Source organism: Nelumbo lutea, chromosome 4, assembly GCF_056320005.1.
Source record: "Nelumbo lutea isolate HS-2025 chromosome 4, American lotus-T2T, whole genome shotgun sequence".
NCBI classification, from domain to species: Eukaryota; Viridiplantae; Streptophyta; class Magnoliopsida; order Proteales; family Nelumbonaceae; genus Nelumbo; species Nelumbo lutea.
Window position 1 is genome coordinate 57,289,121 of NC_142687.1, and position 13,623 is coordinate 57,302,743.

A 13,623-nucleotide genomic window follows, 5' to 3' on the forward strand; every position below is an offset into this window, starting at 1 on the left:
ACTCCCCTTTATTTTAATTAATGAGTAAATGCAATTACATTAAAATTATAATTAAATACAAATAGATATAGATATGGATATAGATATAAATAGAGTTAATAACGCCGTGTTTGGTTTGCTGCTATATCCACATTCTTTCAATTCTTAATCATTCTAGACAAGAATGAATAATATGAAGAGCGTTTTGTTGCAAAATTCTTAGGGTCTCATTCACTTTAGAATGAAAAAAGGGTCCATAACACAAATTGTATAGCACAAAAATATAGTTGTGCCCCATATTATTTTCATTCCTCAGAAACTCTATGCTAATGATCATAAATTGTTGGTCTATGTCTCAAAAACCGCCAACATAATTTTTACTTGAAGATGGCGAGTGATTGTTGTAAAAACTTATGTCAATGGAAATTGACCACCGGCTATTTGAGTTAATGAAGATTGGCTATTTGAGTTATTTACTTCAATTTTAAAGTAATAAAATTAAGAAAAAAATTAAAAAAAGAAAACAGAAAAAAAAAGATAAAATTGTTCATTTATGGCCGACTAAAGAAAAAATCAAAATCCAACTTGATAGTTGGTCAACCAAAGATTCCATTTATATCCACAAATATAAACAAATTCATATAGTTGCGTATATCAAAGAGATGTAATTTAATTAAAAGATGTTCCAATGAAATTTGTTGTTGTATGACAGTATGTATAGATATCATTTCAACATCAACAACGCACAAACACGCGTTATTCCTAGTTCTAATGACTTCCGCTGGAGTGAGAACCACGATGTTCTAAAGCCTCACCTAGATTTTTGAGTGCTTTGTCATACGATACAAACCCCATGAACCAAAATTCATGGCCATCAACAGTCAAAATCTGGATGTATTTGTCAGATGGGTTCAATCTATTTGAAGAAGGATTCACTGCCATCAATTGAATAAGCGTCACTACCACCTAGATTTTCAAGACAGAAAAGTCAGAAGGCCAAAGACATTTGCTTACCAAACGAGAACTTCAAGAAACTCCAAAAACAAGATCAATGAGAAACTTGGGTAAGAATATTCTGATACAATTTGACAAAACGCCTGTCAAAGTATTGGCAGCAAATTAAAATGCTTATCCCAACACTTTCTAGCCAATTGGAAGCTATAATACACCACATAATCTTGTAAACTCATTATCCAGTTAATTAAATCATTATTATGTTTATGCCCTCTATCCATTATCACGCAGAATTGCAGACCAAGTCCATGGTTTAGTTGTATGCTTCCAAAAATTGCGCACTAGTCTTTTGATCAAGGTACAAAATACAATGCACAAACCACTGAAACCTTTTGCCTTGCCTTTGGGGTCGGAAAGCACAGATCAATAAACAGGGATGCATTAGGGGATACATGCACAATGGGCATCGCAAAATGTTTCAGTACGGCAACTTAGGATACGTATTTTGATACACAAATAAACAGGGATACATTAGAGGAACTCTTAGAAACCTACAGATCAATAACATTAAATTTAACACTATTATAAACAAGATACAAACCTATATCTATCATGTTGACGGGCTTGAAGAGCAAGGCGTAGACACAAAAAAGGACATGGGTTTATAATAAAAAAAAAGTAAGAAATAATTGAAACAGAACAGAATAATGACAAAACAGAATTCATATATCCAACCCCATATAGTTGGGATAAGGCTTGCATGATGATGATGATGAAGTGTGAATTATTGGGATACACTTAAGAAATGCTGGGAGATGGTAGAAGAGTTAACAAAAGTAAATTTAATGTACACTTAAAAATACTAATTTTAATGATTTAAGTATATAAATAATTTTTAATAAATCACATTAATATTAGTGGTTAATTAATTATTTTCATTTTTCTAATTTTTAGGTTGATGTGGTGCTTGACAAGAAAAAAATATTTGAAGGGTGATCGAAAAGTTAAAATTTAAAATCATCAATATTTTTATGTCTTATAATGTAGTCTACATGTAAGGATTCTTACTTGTCAAGCAAACTGCCCAGGTTCAAATAATATTATTATGCTTATCAGTAGGAACTAGATATTAATGGGTGTCATCATCAGCATCATTCTATTCTTATGTTATACAGAAAAGAACGTGCATCATCTATTGTTATGTTATAAACCACTTCTTGCTACTTAGACCGATTACCTTTTTGGTCTACCGCTGGCACTTCTACCCCTTCAACTTGGAACAAATCACTTCTTATGGGTGCTGTAGGTGATCTCCTTTGAATGATTTCATTTTTTACCCTAAACTTTTTAGCTTTTGCACTCATCCATCTGAGTATCATATGCATTTTTTCCACAATCATTTTTTGAACACATTGTTTCTTGACTGCCCAACATTCTGCTTGACACAATAACTAACCTTACAACAGCTTCATATGGTAACAAACCTTCTCAATCCCTCCCATGTTAGTAGGGATGAGTAAATGGGTAGGTTGTACGGGGAACTGAATGGCACTGACATTGAACCGGCCTTGAATTAGCCCTACCCAATCTATTACTGGATAGGGTTTAGGTCCAAATTCTTGGAACCAATATCCACCTAGACTAATTCCAGGGTCTAAGAAATTTCCCTTTCTGAATTGGCCTCGATTAGCCTTGGTCAAACCAGTCTTGCAACTGAACTTGCCTTAGAATAAATTCCAAAGTACTTTAAGGATGTGAAGATTTGAACCCAAGCACTCATGTTTACAAAGACCATGGTCTCACTTGATCACTTAGCCACTTAAGTGAACTGAAAGCCTTTAATTGAATATTTGAATGTGTAGAATAAGTAATGTAAAAGATAATATTTACTAAATTTAAATTATAATGATAAGTTTAGAACTATATATATTGAAAATCTAGTTTAAACATTTTATGACTATGATTTCTAATCAATATTAATAGTAATATTAACATTAATACAATTTGTGATTATGTAATTATGCCACATTTACAATTCCTAATGTTAAAAACACAACTTAACATATAGTACTGTATTAAATTCAACAACATATATACCAATCTAATTTTATTCTTAATATTATGAAAAGTTTTTTTTTTAAAGAATAGGTTTCGTTTTTTTTCTGGGTAAAGGAAGAATAGGTTCAATGGGTAGACATTAGAACCAACCTTGGAACTGCTAAGGCCAAAACCATCCAACCAATCTGAATGCGATTCAATTTTTTGGACTGTAATAAAAAAGTTGATATAATATAAATAACATATTATATTATAATTATATGTTATATAAATAATATATAGAATATACATATATAATATATAAATAATATAAAATATAAGAGATTTCATAATTAATGGATCAGATCGGGTCATGGAATATCAGATTGGGATATATTCGAATTCAATCCATTAAATAAATGGATCAACTTTTCCGATTTGATCTGATTTGTTAGGATCAAGGGAGATATCCGAATCCGACTCTTACTGGATTGAATTTGGATTCCAATCGGATACGATCTGACTTATTTGCAGCCCTACATGGAACCAATGATCACAAGGTAGGTTAAGTAGGTTCTGGTTACAAAATCATAAAACCAACCCCTATAGGGTAGGTTTTAGGCTTTGCCTTGGAACCAAACCAACCTGCCTTGTTAATGATTAACAAACCAAGGTACCAAAAAAGGAACACATTAAGTTATCTCTTTGTCTCCAATCCTGAGTGTACATTTTATTTACATTCCTATTATTGATAAAGTTATAAAGCATATATTCAGTTTTAAACCTACTTATTTTAAAATCTCTTGTTTCTAAAGATATTTGTTCGTAAGCTTAGTTTTGCATTTAATCCTTCATTAGGCTAGCAAAGGGCAGAAACAAATTAATAAACAACCTGGACTACATGAGAAATATCAGATCAAATTAAATAAATGAGAGATCACACTAATTATTGATATAGTGTTGCATATAGAAGTAAAGAACTCTCAAACTTACAATTTGACTTACAATTTATCATCAGTAATATTTGTCAATTTAACCAGATTTGAAGCATATTTCAATAAATGAGTATTAGTTCAATTTCTTATTATGAAACCTTAGTGTTGCCTCCTTTCTTACCATGGTGAATCCCAATGAGGACCCCCCCCCCCCATGCTGAGCTTTGTTTCACTATAAAATAAAAGAAATAAAAGGATTTATGAAAAATCAAGAGAAAGAGAGTTTTTTGGGAGTAGAAGAAGAGAAGAAGATGGAAGAAGAGGGAAGAGAAGGCCAATAATAGATATGGCCACCCCTTCCACTATCTTTTATATTAAAAGAATAAATTGTGTACAATCCCCAATATCCTCTCAATAGGGCAGTTACTTAAACAACTTCGAAACGTAACTTAAAAAACACAAAGCCCATCGGCCGAATGCCTAATAACTTCTAATAAATATAAGAAACTAAAAATACAGCAATTTCTCAACACTGCCTCTCGAGTTGGAAATAGTGTTCAAGCTTATTTTTTGCAACTCCTATGGGGAAGACATCAGCTAGCTGTAAATCAGATGAAACACATGGCAAGCAAATTTTCCCTAATGTCACCCTTCCTCTTAAAGTGTATGTCTAACTCAATATGCTTCATCCTATCATGTTGAATTGGATTATGGGTAATGTTGATTGCAACTTGATTATCACAATACCATAAGTTCATTTGCAACAATTCCAATCTCACCCAATAAGAACCGAATCCAAAGGAGTTTTGAGACACCATGAGCCATTGATCTATACTCGGTTTCTACAATTGACTGGGCCACAACTAACAATTTTTTTTACTTTTCTAAGAAACAATGTTTCCTTCAACAAAGGTGTAGAGTCCAGATGTAGACCTCCTATCATCTAAGCATCCTACCTAGTCTACATCTGTATAGGCTTCTAGCTTCATACGTCCATGATCAGTAAAGAGTATTCCTCTACCTAGATGTTTCTTCAAGTAGGCAAGAATTCTATTAATAGTTGTCCAATGCTAAACCCAAGGAGCATGCATGTACTAACTTACAACACTAACAACATAAGATATATTTGGACTAGACCTATTCACGTGTCGGGCCGAGCCAGGCTCGGCTAGGCTTTGCCTCTTTATCAACAGAAAATGTGCAAGCCCGAGCCCAAAGCCTGACCTGTACATAAAATGTCTTACTTTCAGTGTACTTTTATAAACTAATATTATATTAAATTAGTAATAATTTAATAAACTAATTTGTATTTCCTAATAATAAATTAATATTTATAAATAATTTAAGAAACAAATATTATATATATATATATATTTATTATATATAACATAAATACTTTTTATTATATGTAATAGTATCGGGCTGAGATCGGGCCTGGGTCGGGCTTATTTGAGAAAGCCCGAGCCCAAACCCATGGGCCTAAAGTTTTGTCCAAAACCGAAAAATAACGAGTCGGGCTGGGTCGGGCCATTGGGCTACCCGGTCCATGAACAGGTCTAATTTGGACGTGTCATGCACAAGTATAACAAGTGGCCCACCAATCTCCAATACCTTCCTACATCCCTCATTAACGCACCATCTAAAGAATTAATGCTATGGTTCTAGTCAATAAGTGTATTAGTTAGTTTGACTCCCAATTTTCCAATATCCTATAACAAGTCAAACACATTTTCTCCTGAAGATCCCATGTTTGGACCTTGCCACCTTAATACCTAGAAAATACTTAAATTCTTTTTTTTTTTTTATCAGCAACACAAAATTAAATTCTCCAATTTACTTAATCTCAAACTCCTATTGTAGGTCTTTAATCTCAATCAAGTCACTCCTTGTAACTACAATATCATCAACATATACTACTAGCACTAACACAAGTGAACCCTTTAACTTCATAGAGTGTATGATCTGACTGAATCTTTGTGCATCCAAAGCAAGTCAATGCTTCCCTAAACTTATCAAACCATTCTCTAGGTGATTACTTCAATCCATATAAAGACTTCTTTAATCTACACACCTTTCCTCCACCTATATCATCATAAAACCCAACTGGAAGGTCCATGTACACCTACAAATCTCCATTGAGGAATGCATTATTTACATCAAACTTAAAGAGTGTTCAGGAATAGGTGGCTGCTACGGACAAGAGAACCTGAACAAAGGTCTCCAAATACTCTATCCTACAAGTCTATGTATACTACCACTAGCCTTGTACTTCACATTAAACACCCACCTACATTTCATTGTCGTCTTATGAGTAGGCAAATCAACTACCATGTCTAATTTTAATTAGGGCCTCCATTTCTTCTTGCATAACTTTCCTCTACTCGGCAGTTTCCTATGATTTTCTCATTTATAATCATCAGTTTATGTTGTTCTTTTTTAGTTGTTTTTATGTTATGAATAATAGCCATCCATTTAAGGGTATTTTAGTCTTTGTAATCAATCCTTTTTATGAGTATATAAGATAATGAGTGGGGTGGCCAGATCATTATTGGATTCTTCCCATCTCTTCTTTGAGTTCGCATCTCTGCCCCACCGCCTATCGCCCCACAAACGCATCACACAATGTGTGACTGCCATATGCCCAATCGCACGCAGTGGGGTGTCCCCACGTGCGGAGCTAATGGGACAGCCGTTAGCTCATCCCATTAGCCCCAAAATGAGCTCAAACTTCCTTTCTCCCATACAACGTTTTCAAAAACAATCCGGAAAAGGAACCGTTTTGGCCACCAATTTTCAGGTCGACGGTTCGGTGGTCCGATTTGAATGGACGGCCTGTTTTTGACAAATAAATTTAAAAAATAACTAAAAATAAAAAAACAGTCAAAACCGTTGAACGGGTCAATGGTTCGACCACCCGAGTCAACAGATTGTTGACTTTTTCAACGATTTTTGGCCAAATACTGGGTTTGGGGTAAAACGGAACCGGTTGCCTGGACAGTTTCCAGGCCGAACGGTCCAACCGTCCAGGTCAACGGTGGTTCAAAAACCTTGCTCCCATATTCTCGTCCCCTCAACCTCAAATCGTGTCTAACCCCGTTCTACTCTCCTCTGCCCGAGCTCGGATCCAACTCCATCTCCGGCACCGACGATCGCTCCAGCCAGTTCACTGTCACCAAGTACGCTCCAACCCTCGTATTTTGTTTTGATATTTGATTTTTTCATTTCAAATCAGAGAAACCCTCATTCAATATTTTGCTTTTCATTTCAAACCAAAGAAACCTTTTCCCCTCTTCCAACTCCCTCTCCAGCACCAGCAATCGCTCTGGTCAGTTCACCGTCACCAGGTACACTCTAAATCAGAGAAACAAGGCGCTCCCCTGATTTGAAATGAAGAAATAAATATCAAAACAAAATACGAGGGTTGGAGACTGGTAACGGTGAACTGGCCGGAGCGATTGCTGGTACCGAAAAGGGAGTTGGAAGAGGGGAAAAAAAAGTTTCTCTGGTTTGAAATGAAAAACAAAATATCGAACGAGGGTTTCACTGATTTGAAATGAAAAAAAGCAAGTATCAAAACAAAATACGAGGGTTGGAGCATACTTGGTGACAGTGAACTGGCCGGAGAAATTGTTGGTGTCAGAGATGGAGTTGGATCCAAGCTCGGGCAGAGGAGAGTAAAACGGGAGTCAAACACGATTTGAAGCAAGGTTTTCAAACCGTCGTTGACCCAGACGGTCAAACTGTTTGGCTCGGGAACTGTCGAGGCAGCCGGTTCTGTTTAACCTCAACCCCGGTAGTTGGCCAAAAACCGTTGAAAAAGTCAACAACCCGTTGACTCGGGCGGTCGAATCGTCGACCCGTTCAACGGTTTTGATTTTTTTAATTTATTTGTCAAAACAGGCCGACTGTTCGAACTGGACGGTCAAACCGTCAACACGAAAACCGGTGGCCAAAACGGTTCCATTTCCGGGTCATTTTAAACGTTGTATGAGAGAAAGGAAAATTGGGCTCGTTTTGGGGCTAATGGGACGAGCACGTGGGAACGCCCCACTGCATGTGACTGGACATGTGGCAGTCGCACGTTGTGTGGGGTGTTTGTGGCGTGACAGGGGTGGGCGGAGATGCGAACTCCTCTTCTTTTCTTCTCACTAAGATCTCTCTCTTTCTGTCTTCATTCTCTCTATTATCAAATCAGATTATTGCCTTTTCTTTTCTACTTGGTACAAGAGTAGTTTTTTGGGATTTTTTTTAGTCTTCCATCATGCAACCCTAAATCAGATGACTGCATGGTAAATTAGAGGTTCAACCAGGATCAAACCGGTAGTCAAACCATGATAACGTGGCATATATGTATATATACTACGGGTTATATAAATACTATATATAATATATTTTACAACTTTTAATGTACTTAAATATGGTGGATGGATGGAAAATTCCTTAATTTTTAAAGCAAATGACTAGGGTCCAAGTCTCATAACTTGAATTTGCATTTTTCATTAAAATACGTGTAATAAAGTAATGGTAATTAAGTAATATATAAAAATAAGAGGTTATGGGCTCAAGTCTTCTTAAACTCATTTTAAAATTTCAAGTATTTAATGGCCCAGGAAGTTTCACGAAATCGGCACCAGTTCACCAGTTTCCAGTTATTGGGGTGTGATCGAACCAATCAGTGCCACGGGTCGTGGTTCAACCGGTCTGACTAACCACTCTAGTCCAGTTTTCTAAACACTAATGGTAAGATTTTTTTCTGAATTTCTGAAAAATTGTCAAAAACCTATAAAAAGTATTTAAGCATAACAAAAATATAAGAAAAATGATTTTGCACCGACTTTCAACTTATAGACAGAATAAGTAGGTAATATAAGTGATAATTACACTACTTTAGTACCATAGCAATAGTCATAATTCAATTGATCCTATGGTATAATTAAGGACCATTTTTCTTTGGTTATCCTTATCCACAAGATTTTTAAAGGAAAAACAACCACAATGTTCTCTAGTTTCTATTGTTTCAATTGTTAAAATCATGCATGCATCATAAAAAATATTAAAATAAGAGACTACTAGGTTGCATAGAGACTACACATAGATACTACACATAAGATCCTAGCATGAAAAATAACAGGCTACACATTTCAGTACAATAGTGAGACACTACAAATAAACATTATATGCAATTAAAGAAATTAAGTTTTGAAGTATAAACTAAGATATCATGATTCAAGTACACATTTTAATTTTAAAATCTAAAGAAATTATATTTTCAAGTCTAAAATTTAAATACACACTAGGTGTTTTGTTTTCATGGAAAAAAAGAATACAAAACAAGGAAAATGAAGGTAAAAAAGAAATTGGGGAAAAGCCCCTACTTTTGTATCAAAAACAATGAAAAAATGGGAAAAATACCTTATTTTACATTAAAAATGAGGAGAAATAGTAAGATTGAGCATTGTTTTTGTGTCAAAAATACGAGGAAAACCTACATTTTGCATCAAAACAAGAAGGGAGAAACTAGTTGGGTGGAGCCCTTGATTTTTGTGTTAAAAACAATGGAGAAAAATGGTATTTACATAAAAAACGAGAGGTTTTTTTTTGTAAAAAAAAAGTATAGAGGGAAACGAAGGATGGAACCTAGGGGTGTAAAGAAATCGAATTCAAATTGAATCAGACAATATCCGAATTCGATTTGATATCTGACGAATATTGAAAATTAATATTCGAATTCGATTAAATATCCAAATATTCGATTCGAAATTGACCAATTAATTATTTTAGGAATTAATAAATATATAAAATAAATATTTTATTTATATAAATCATATAAAAATTTTAAATATTTTATATATTATATATAAAAAATTAAATAATCGGTCAAATTCAGATATATTTATTGAATCCAATCAAATCATCTCCCAATTCGAATCCACCTAGCTATTCGGTATAAATAGGATATCCAAATTTGACCAATTAGATATTTGAATTCAATTTGATTATGTCGAATCTCGAATTCAAAATCGGATTTTCGAATACCATTGACGCCCCTAAATGAGCCCCTGTTTTTGGCATCTAAAGAAGAATGGAAAATAATAGGGTTGAAGTGTCTTTTTGTGTAAAATAAAAACAGAGAAAAAAATGATTAGAGCACCAATTCTTGCATTAAAATAATAGGATTTGAATTGCAAATCGTACAATTTTAACAACATTGATCTCTACATCCATGGCTTATTTCCAATATGGTCTGAATAGCTTGCCTATAAGAAGAACAAGAGTTATATGTTGAGCAAAGAACAACAGAAAAGAAGTTATGGTTTAAAGGAAACCCATAGCATTCTAGGGATGAAAAATACAAGTAGAATAGCGCAAAGGAACAGAAGAGGTGAGAACTAGAAATATCGAAAAGAAGAGTATCACATACAAACATAGGAGAAGGTTGTGATCAAATTCTAGAGTTGGGAGGGTAGGTGCTACAGCACGTAACCTTTTACGTTGATAAACAAGCAAATCCCCCTTGGCAGGAGAATCAGAGGTATCCTATGAATTAAAACTCTACAAATAGAAACATAAGTAGTCAACTAAGCAATACTAACAAAGAAAGAAATATGCTCAAGAAATACAGCACTAAGGGAAATATGTATGTGATGAGCAGGATCATAGCACAAGAATCCCCCATGATCATGACTATATCCCACAAAAGTGCACAAAGCAGATTGAGCCAACAGAGTAGTACATTCAAGTGGGGGGAGATGAACAAATTAGGGACAACCAAACACATGAGTATTAGAGAAACCAGGAAGATAACCAAACAATTTTTGAAAGAGAAAAACATTGTTAAGAACACTAGGGGAAAGGAGATTGATCAAATACATAGCTATACTAGCAGTCTCTACCGAAAAAGAAGCCGGAGCATGAAAATCCTGTAACATGGTCCACATGATGCTCATAATATGGTCATTCTAGCACTGCAACTCTATTCTATTGAGGTATACTTGGACATCTTTGTTGAGATTCTATTCCATTGTTCCCCATCAAGGAATTCTCCCCCTAAATTCGAGTGGAGAATACTAGTGATCTGAAGCAAACTCGGACCATTGCATGAAACAACTTGAATGTTGGAAACGCTTCCATCTTCTATCTAAGAAAACATATTCAAGTACACTTCTTTCCAAGCCGAGAATTAGCAAGTGATGTCCAGACATCACTGAAATAAGCTCAATTGAATGTTTTAGCCACATATCTGAAATAATCTCTTTTATGTATGAAGGTTTTGATTTAATAGCAACAACAACAACAGTAAGAATGATAATAATTCTAGAAGCATAACTCTATTTGTAAACATTGAATACAATGTGTGCTATATGGCCAACATGGGGAGGGGATTAAACACATTCTGTATCCAAAATCCTCAGCCAATGTCTGGTTCAGATTGGCCACCTAATCCTTCCATTTTCAGAAATAGCTTAGAATATAAATGGAAGAATCTAATTGATTAACTATACAACTTTGTAATGATAATGAAAGATAAAATATGAAAAAGGATTCTATGATAAACAGATTGTAATTGCATGGACAAAAAAGAATACCTTGTAATACATCCATTCCTGTCTTGAAGCAGTATAATGACAAAGAGGACTGTCACTGCAGAAGGCGACTCTTTTTGTGGATATATAGAGTGTTCCAATCACAGGTCCTGAGGAAGTTGAAAGATAACAAGAATATGCCTTAAGGACTTTCTCATCAGGCAAAATCCCAAACATCTGGTGAAAAACTTTATCACGTCCCCCTTCTGAAAGAACCTTCGTCCCTTGAGCAAGTCGTGTCATGGCTGCATCAGTGACACTAGGGCTGGTTTTAACTATCATACAAGACATGCACAGCGATTAGAATTTACCTTCAGTGTAGATTAAATAAATCAGAAGTTGCAATTCAATGACTGTGAGTCATAGATCAATGACCTTATCTTGTCAAGATTATCCCAAGTGGGTAAGTTGCTTCCCACCTAGAGGGAAAAGATTCTAAAATTTAATGAAACAAAAATGCTCATTAAACAAGTGCTAAAATGTAAAGACAAAAAGATAAAAGCATTACTTGGGAAACACTAATGGCATAAGTGATTTACCTAAAAGCATTACTTGGGAAACACTAACGGCATAAGTGATTTACCTAGAAGGCTAAAAATGAATGGGGCGGAAAAGTACCTTTCAAAAATATGAACAAGAAAAACTGTATCGGTTGCTTAGAAAATTTAATCTCCAATTTCTTTACCATAAAACAGAAAAAGGCAAATTTTTCCATGTGGATCAATCACATTGTGAAGATATATCTTGTTGTACATTATTAGAGTAGTCCTTGTTGTACAGTATCATAGTTCTTATTATTTTATTTGTTCTTTTTATCTTTCAGCCCTGTAAGGGCATTTTTGTAACCGTACATACTTTTTATCTCTTTAATATAAAAGAGGCTCTTTGAGGTGGGGGTCGACTATTCTAGACACCCCTAGATCTGTTTTCTCCTAGATCTAAATTCAGTTCACATGGTATCAAAGCAGGTTGCTCTTTGATCTTCCTTCTCTCTGATCCGTCTTGCCCTCGTGATCTATTGAAAACCTACATTTCTGTCAAGTGGCCATGGACTGTTTTGATCTATCCAGGAACTCCTCTTCTGTTTTCTGCGCACTCAAAGAGAGAGATTTTATTGGATCTCTCTCGTTTGAGAGAGATCTGGACTCTTCTTCTTGGCCGCTGCGCCCAGACTTTCCTTTTCTGGACTGTGTTCAGCCTCTCTTCATTTTGGATCTTGAACAATCTCCGGTGAAAGTAAGGGGTTTCTATCTCAGTTTATTGACTCTCTTGGATTGATTACAGCCTATTTCTCGTCTTTGGATCAAGTTTTGCTTCAGATTAATTTCTTTAAACTTCAGTCGAACCCAATTTGTGTTTTTTTCTTGCTGAAATGGCTTCAGACAGAGGTGATATCATCCCTGTAAAGATGAATGAACAGAACTATGGGATGTGGAAGTTTCACTTTGACTTTTATGTTGAGGGAAAGGGTTTAGAAGGATATCTGAATGGAACAATCACCAAACCAGCTGAGACCGAGGCCAAAGCTTTACAACAACGGAAGTTGGACAAAGGTAACCTTGTTTCTTGGATTCTGAGTTCTATTGACTATCATATATCCGTTCCCATGAGGAGAATGAAAACAACACATGAGATGTATATGTACCTAGAAAAGGTTTATCAACAATCCAATGTATCTAAGCAATATCAGATAGAATCAGAAATATTCTTTACAGCCAAGGAGAGAGGAGGATACAGGAGTATTATTCTGGTTTTCTTGATTTATGGGCTGAATATGAGATTGTTAACATTGAACCCATGGATCCAGTGGAGTGTGTAAAATATCTTCAAAAGCACTTTGAGAAGAGAAAGGTGACTCAATTCGTGATGAGACTCAAACCTGAATATGAGATAATCAGGTCCAACATTCTAAGTAGGGGAACACTTTCAGATATGGATTCTGTTTTAGGGAAACTTCTAAGAGAAGAGACTAGACTTCTCACTGCAGCCGGATTATAGATTCAGGTGCCACCAACCATATGACAGGAGCCTACCTCAACCACCCAATCCCTTCCACTAAAACTCACCATAAACATATTATTACTGCTAATGGTGAAAAGTTAGACATCATTGGAAGTGATGATATGTCCCGTCAA

General features: G+C 35.1%; 1 protein-coding gene across 1 annotated transcript in view; it reads right to left on the reverse strand.

Annotated features, from left to right (window-relative positions):
- Nucleotides 1-571: 571 nt before the first annotated feature.
- Nucleotides 572-13,623, reverse strand: part of LOC148860748 (GEM-like protein 1) — a 42,453-nt gene continuing 29,401 nt past the window's right edge. Inside the window, exons 4-5 of the mRNA XM_088985480.1 lie at nt 11,492-11,763; nt 572-945 (exon numbers count right to left, since the gene is read on the reverse strand). Coding sequence (XP_088841606.1) covers nt 748-945; nt 11,492-11,763 — 470 coding nt within the window. The 3' untranslated portion in view covers nt 572-747. The remainder of the gene's footprint in view (nt 946-11,491; nt 11,764-13,623) is intronic.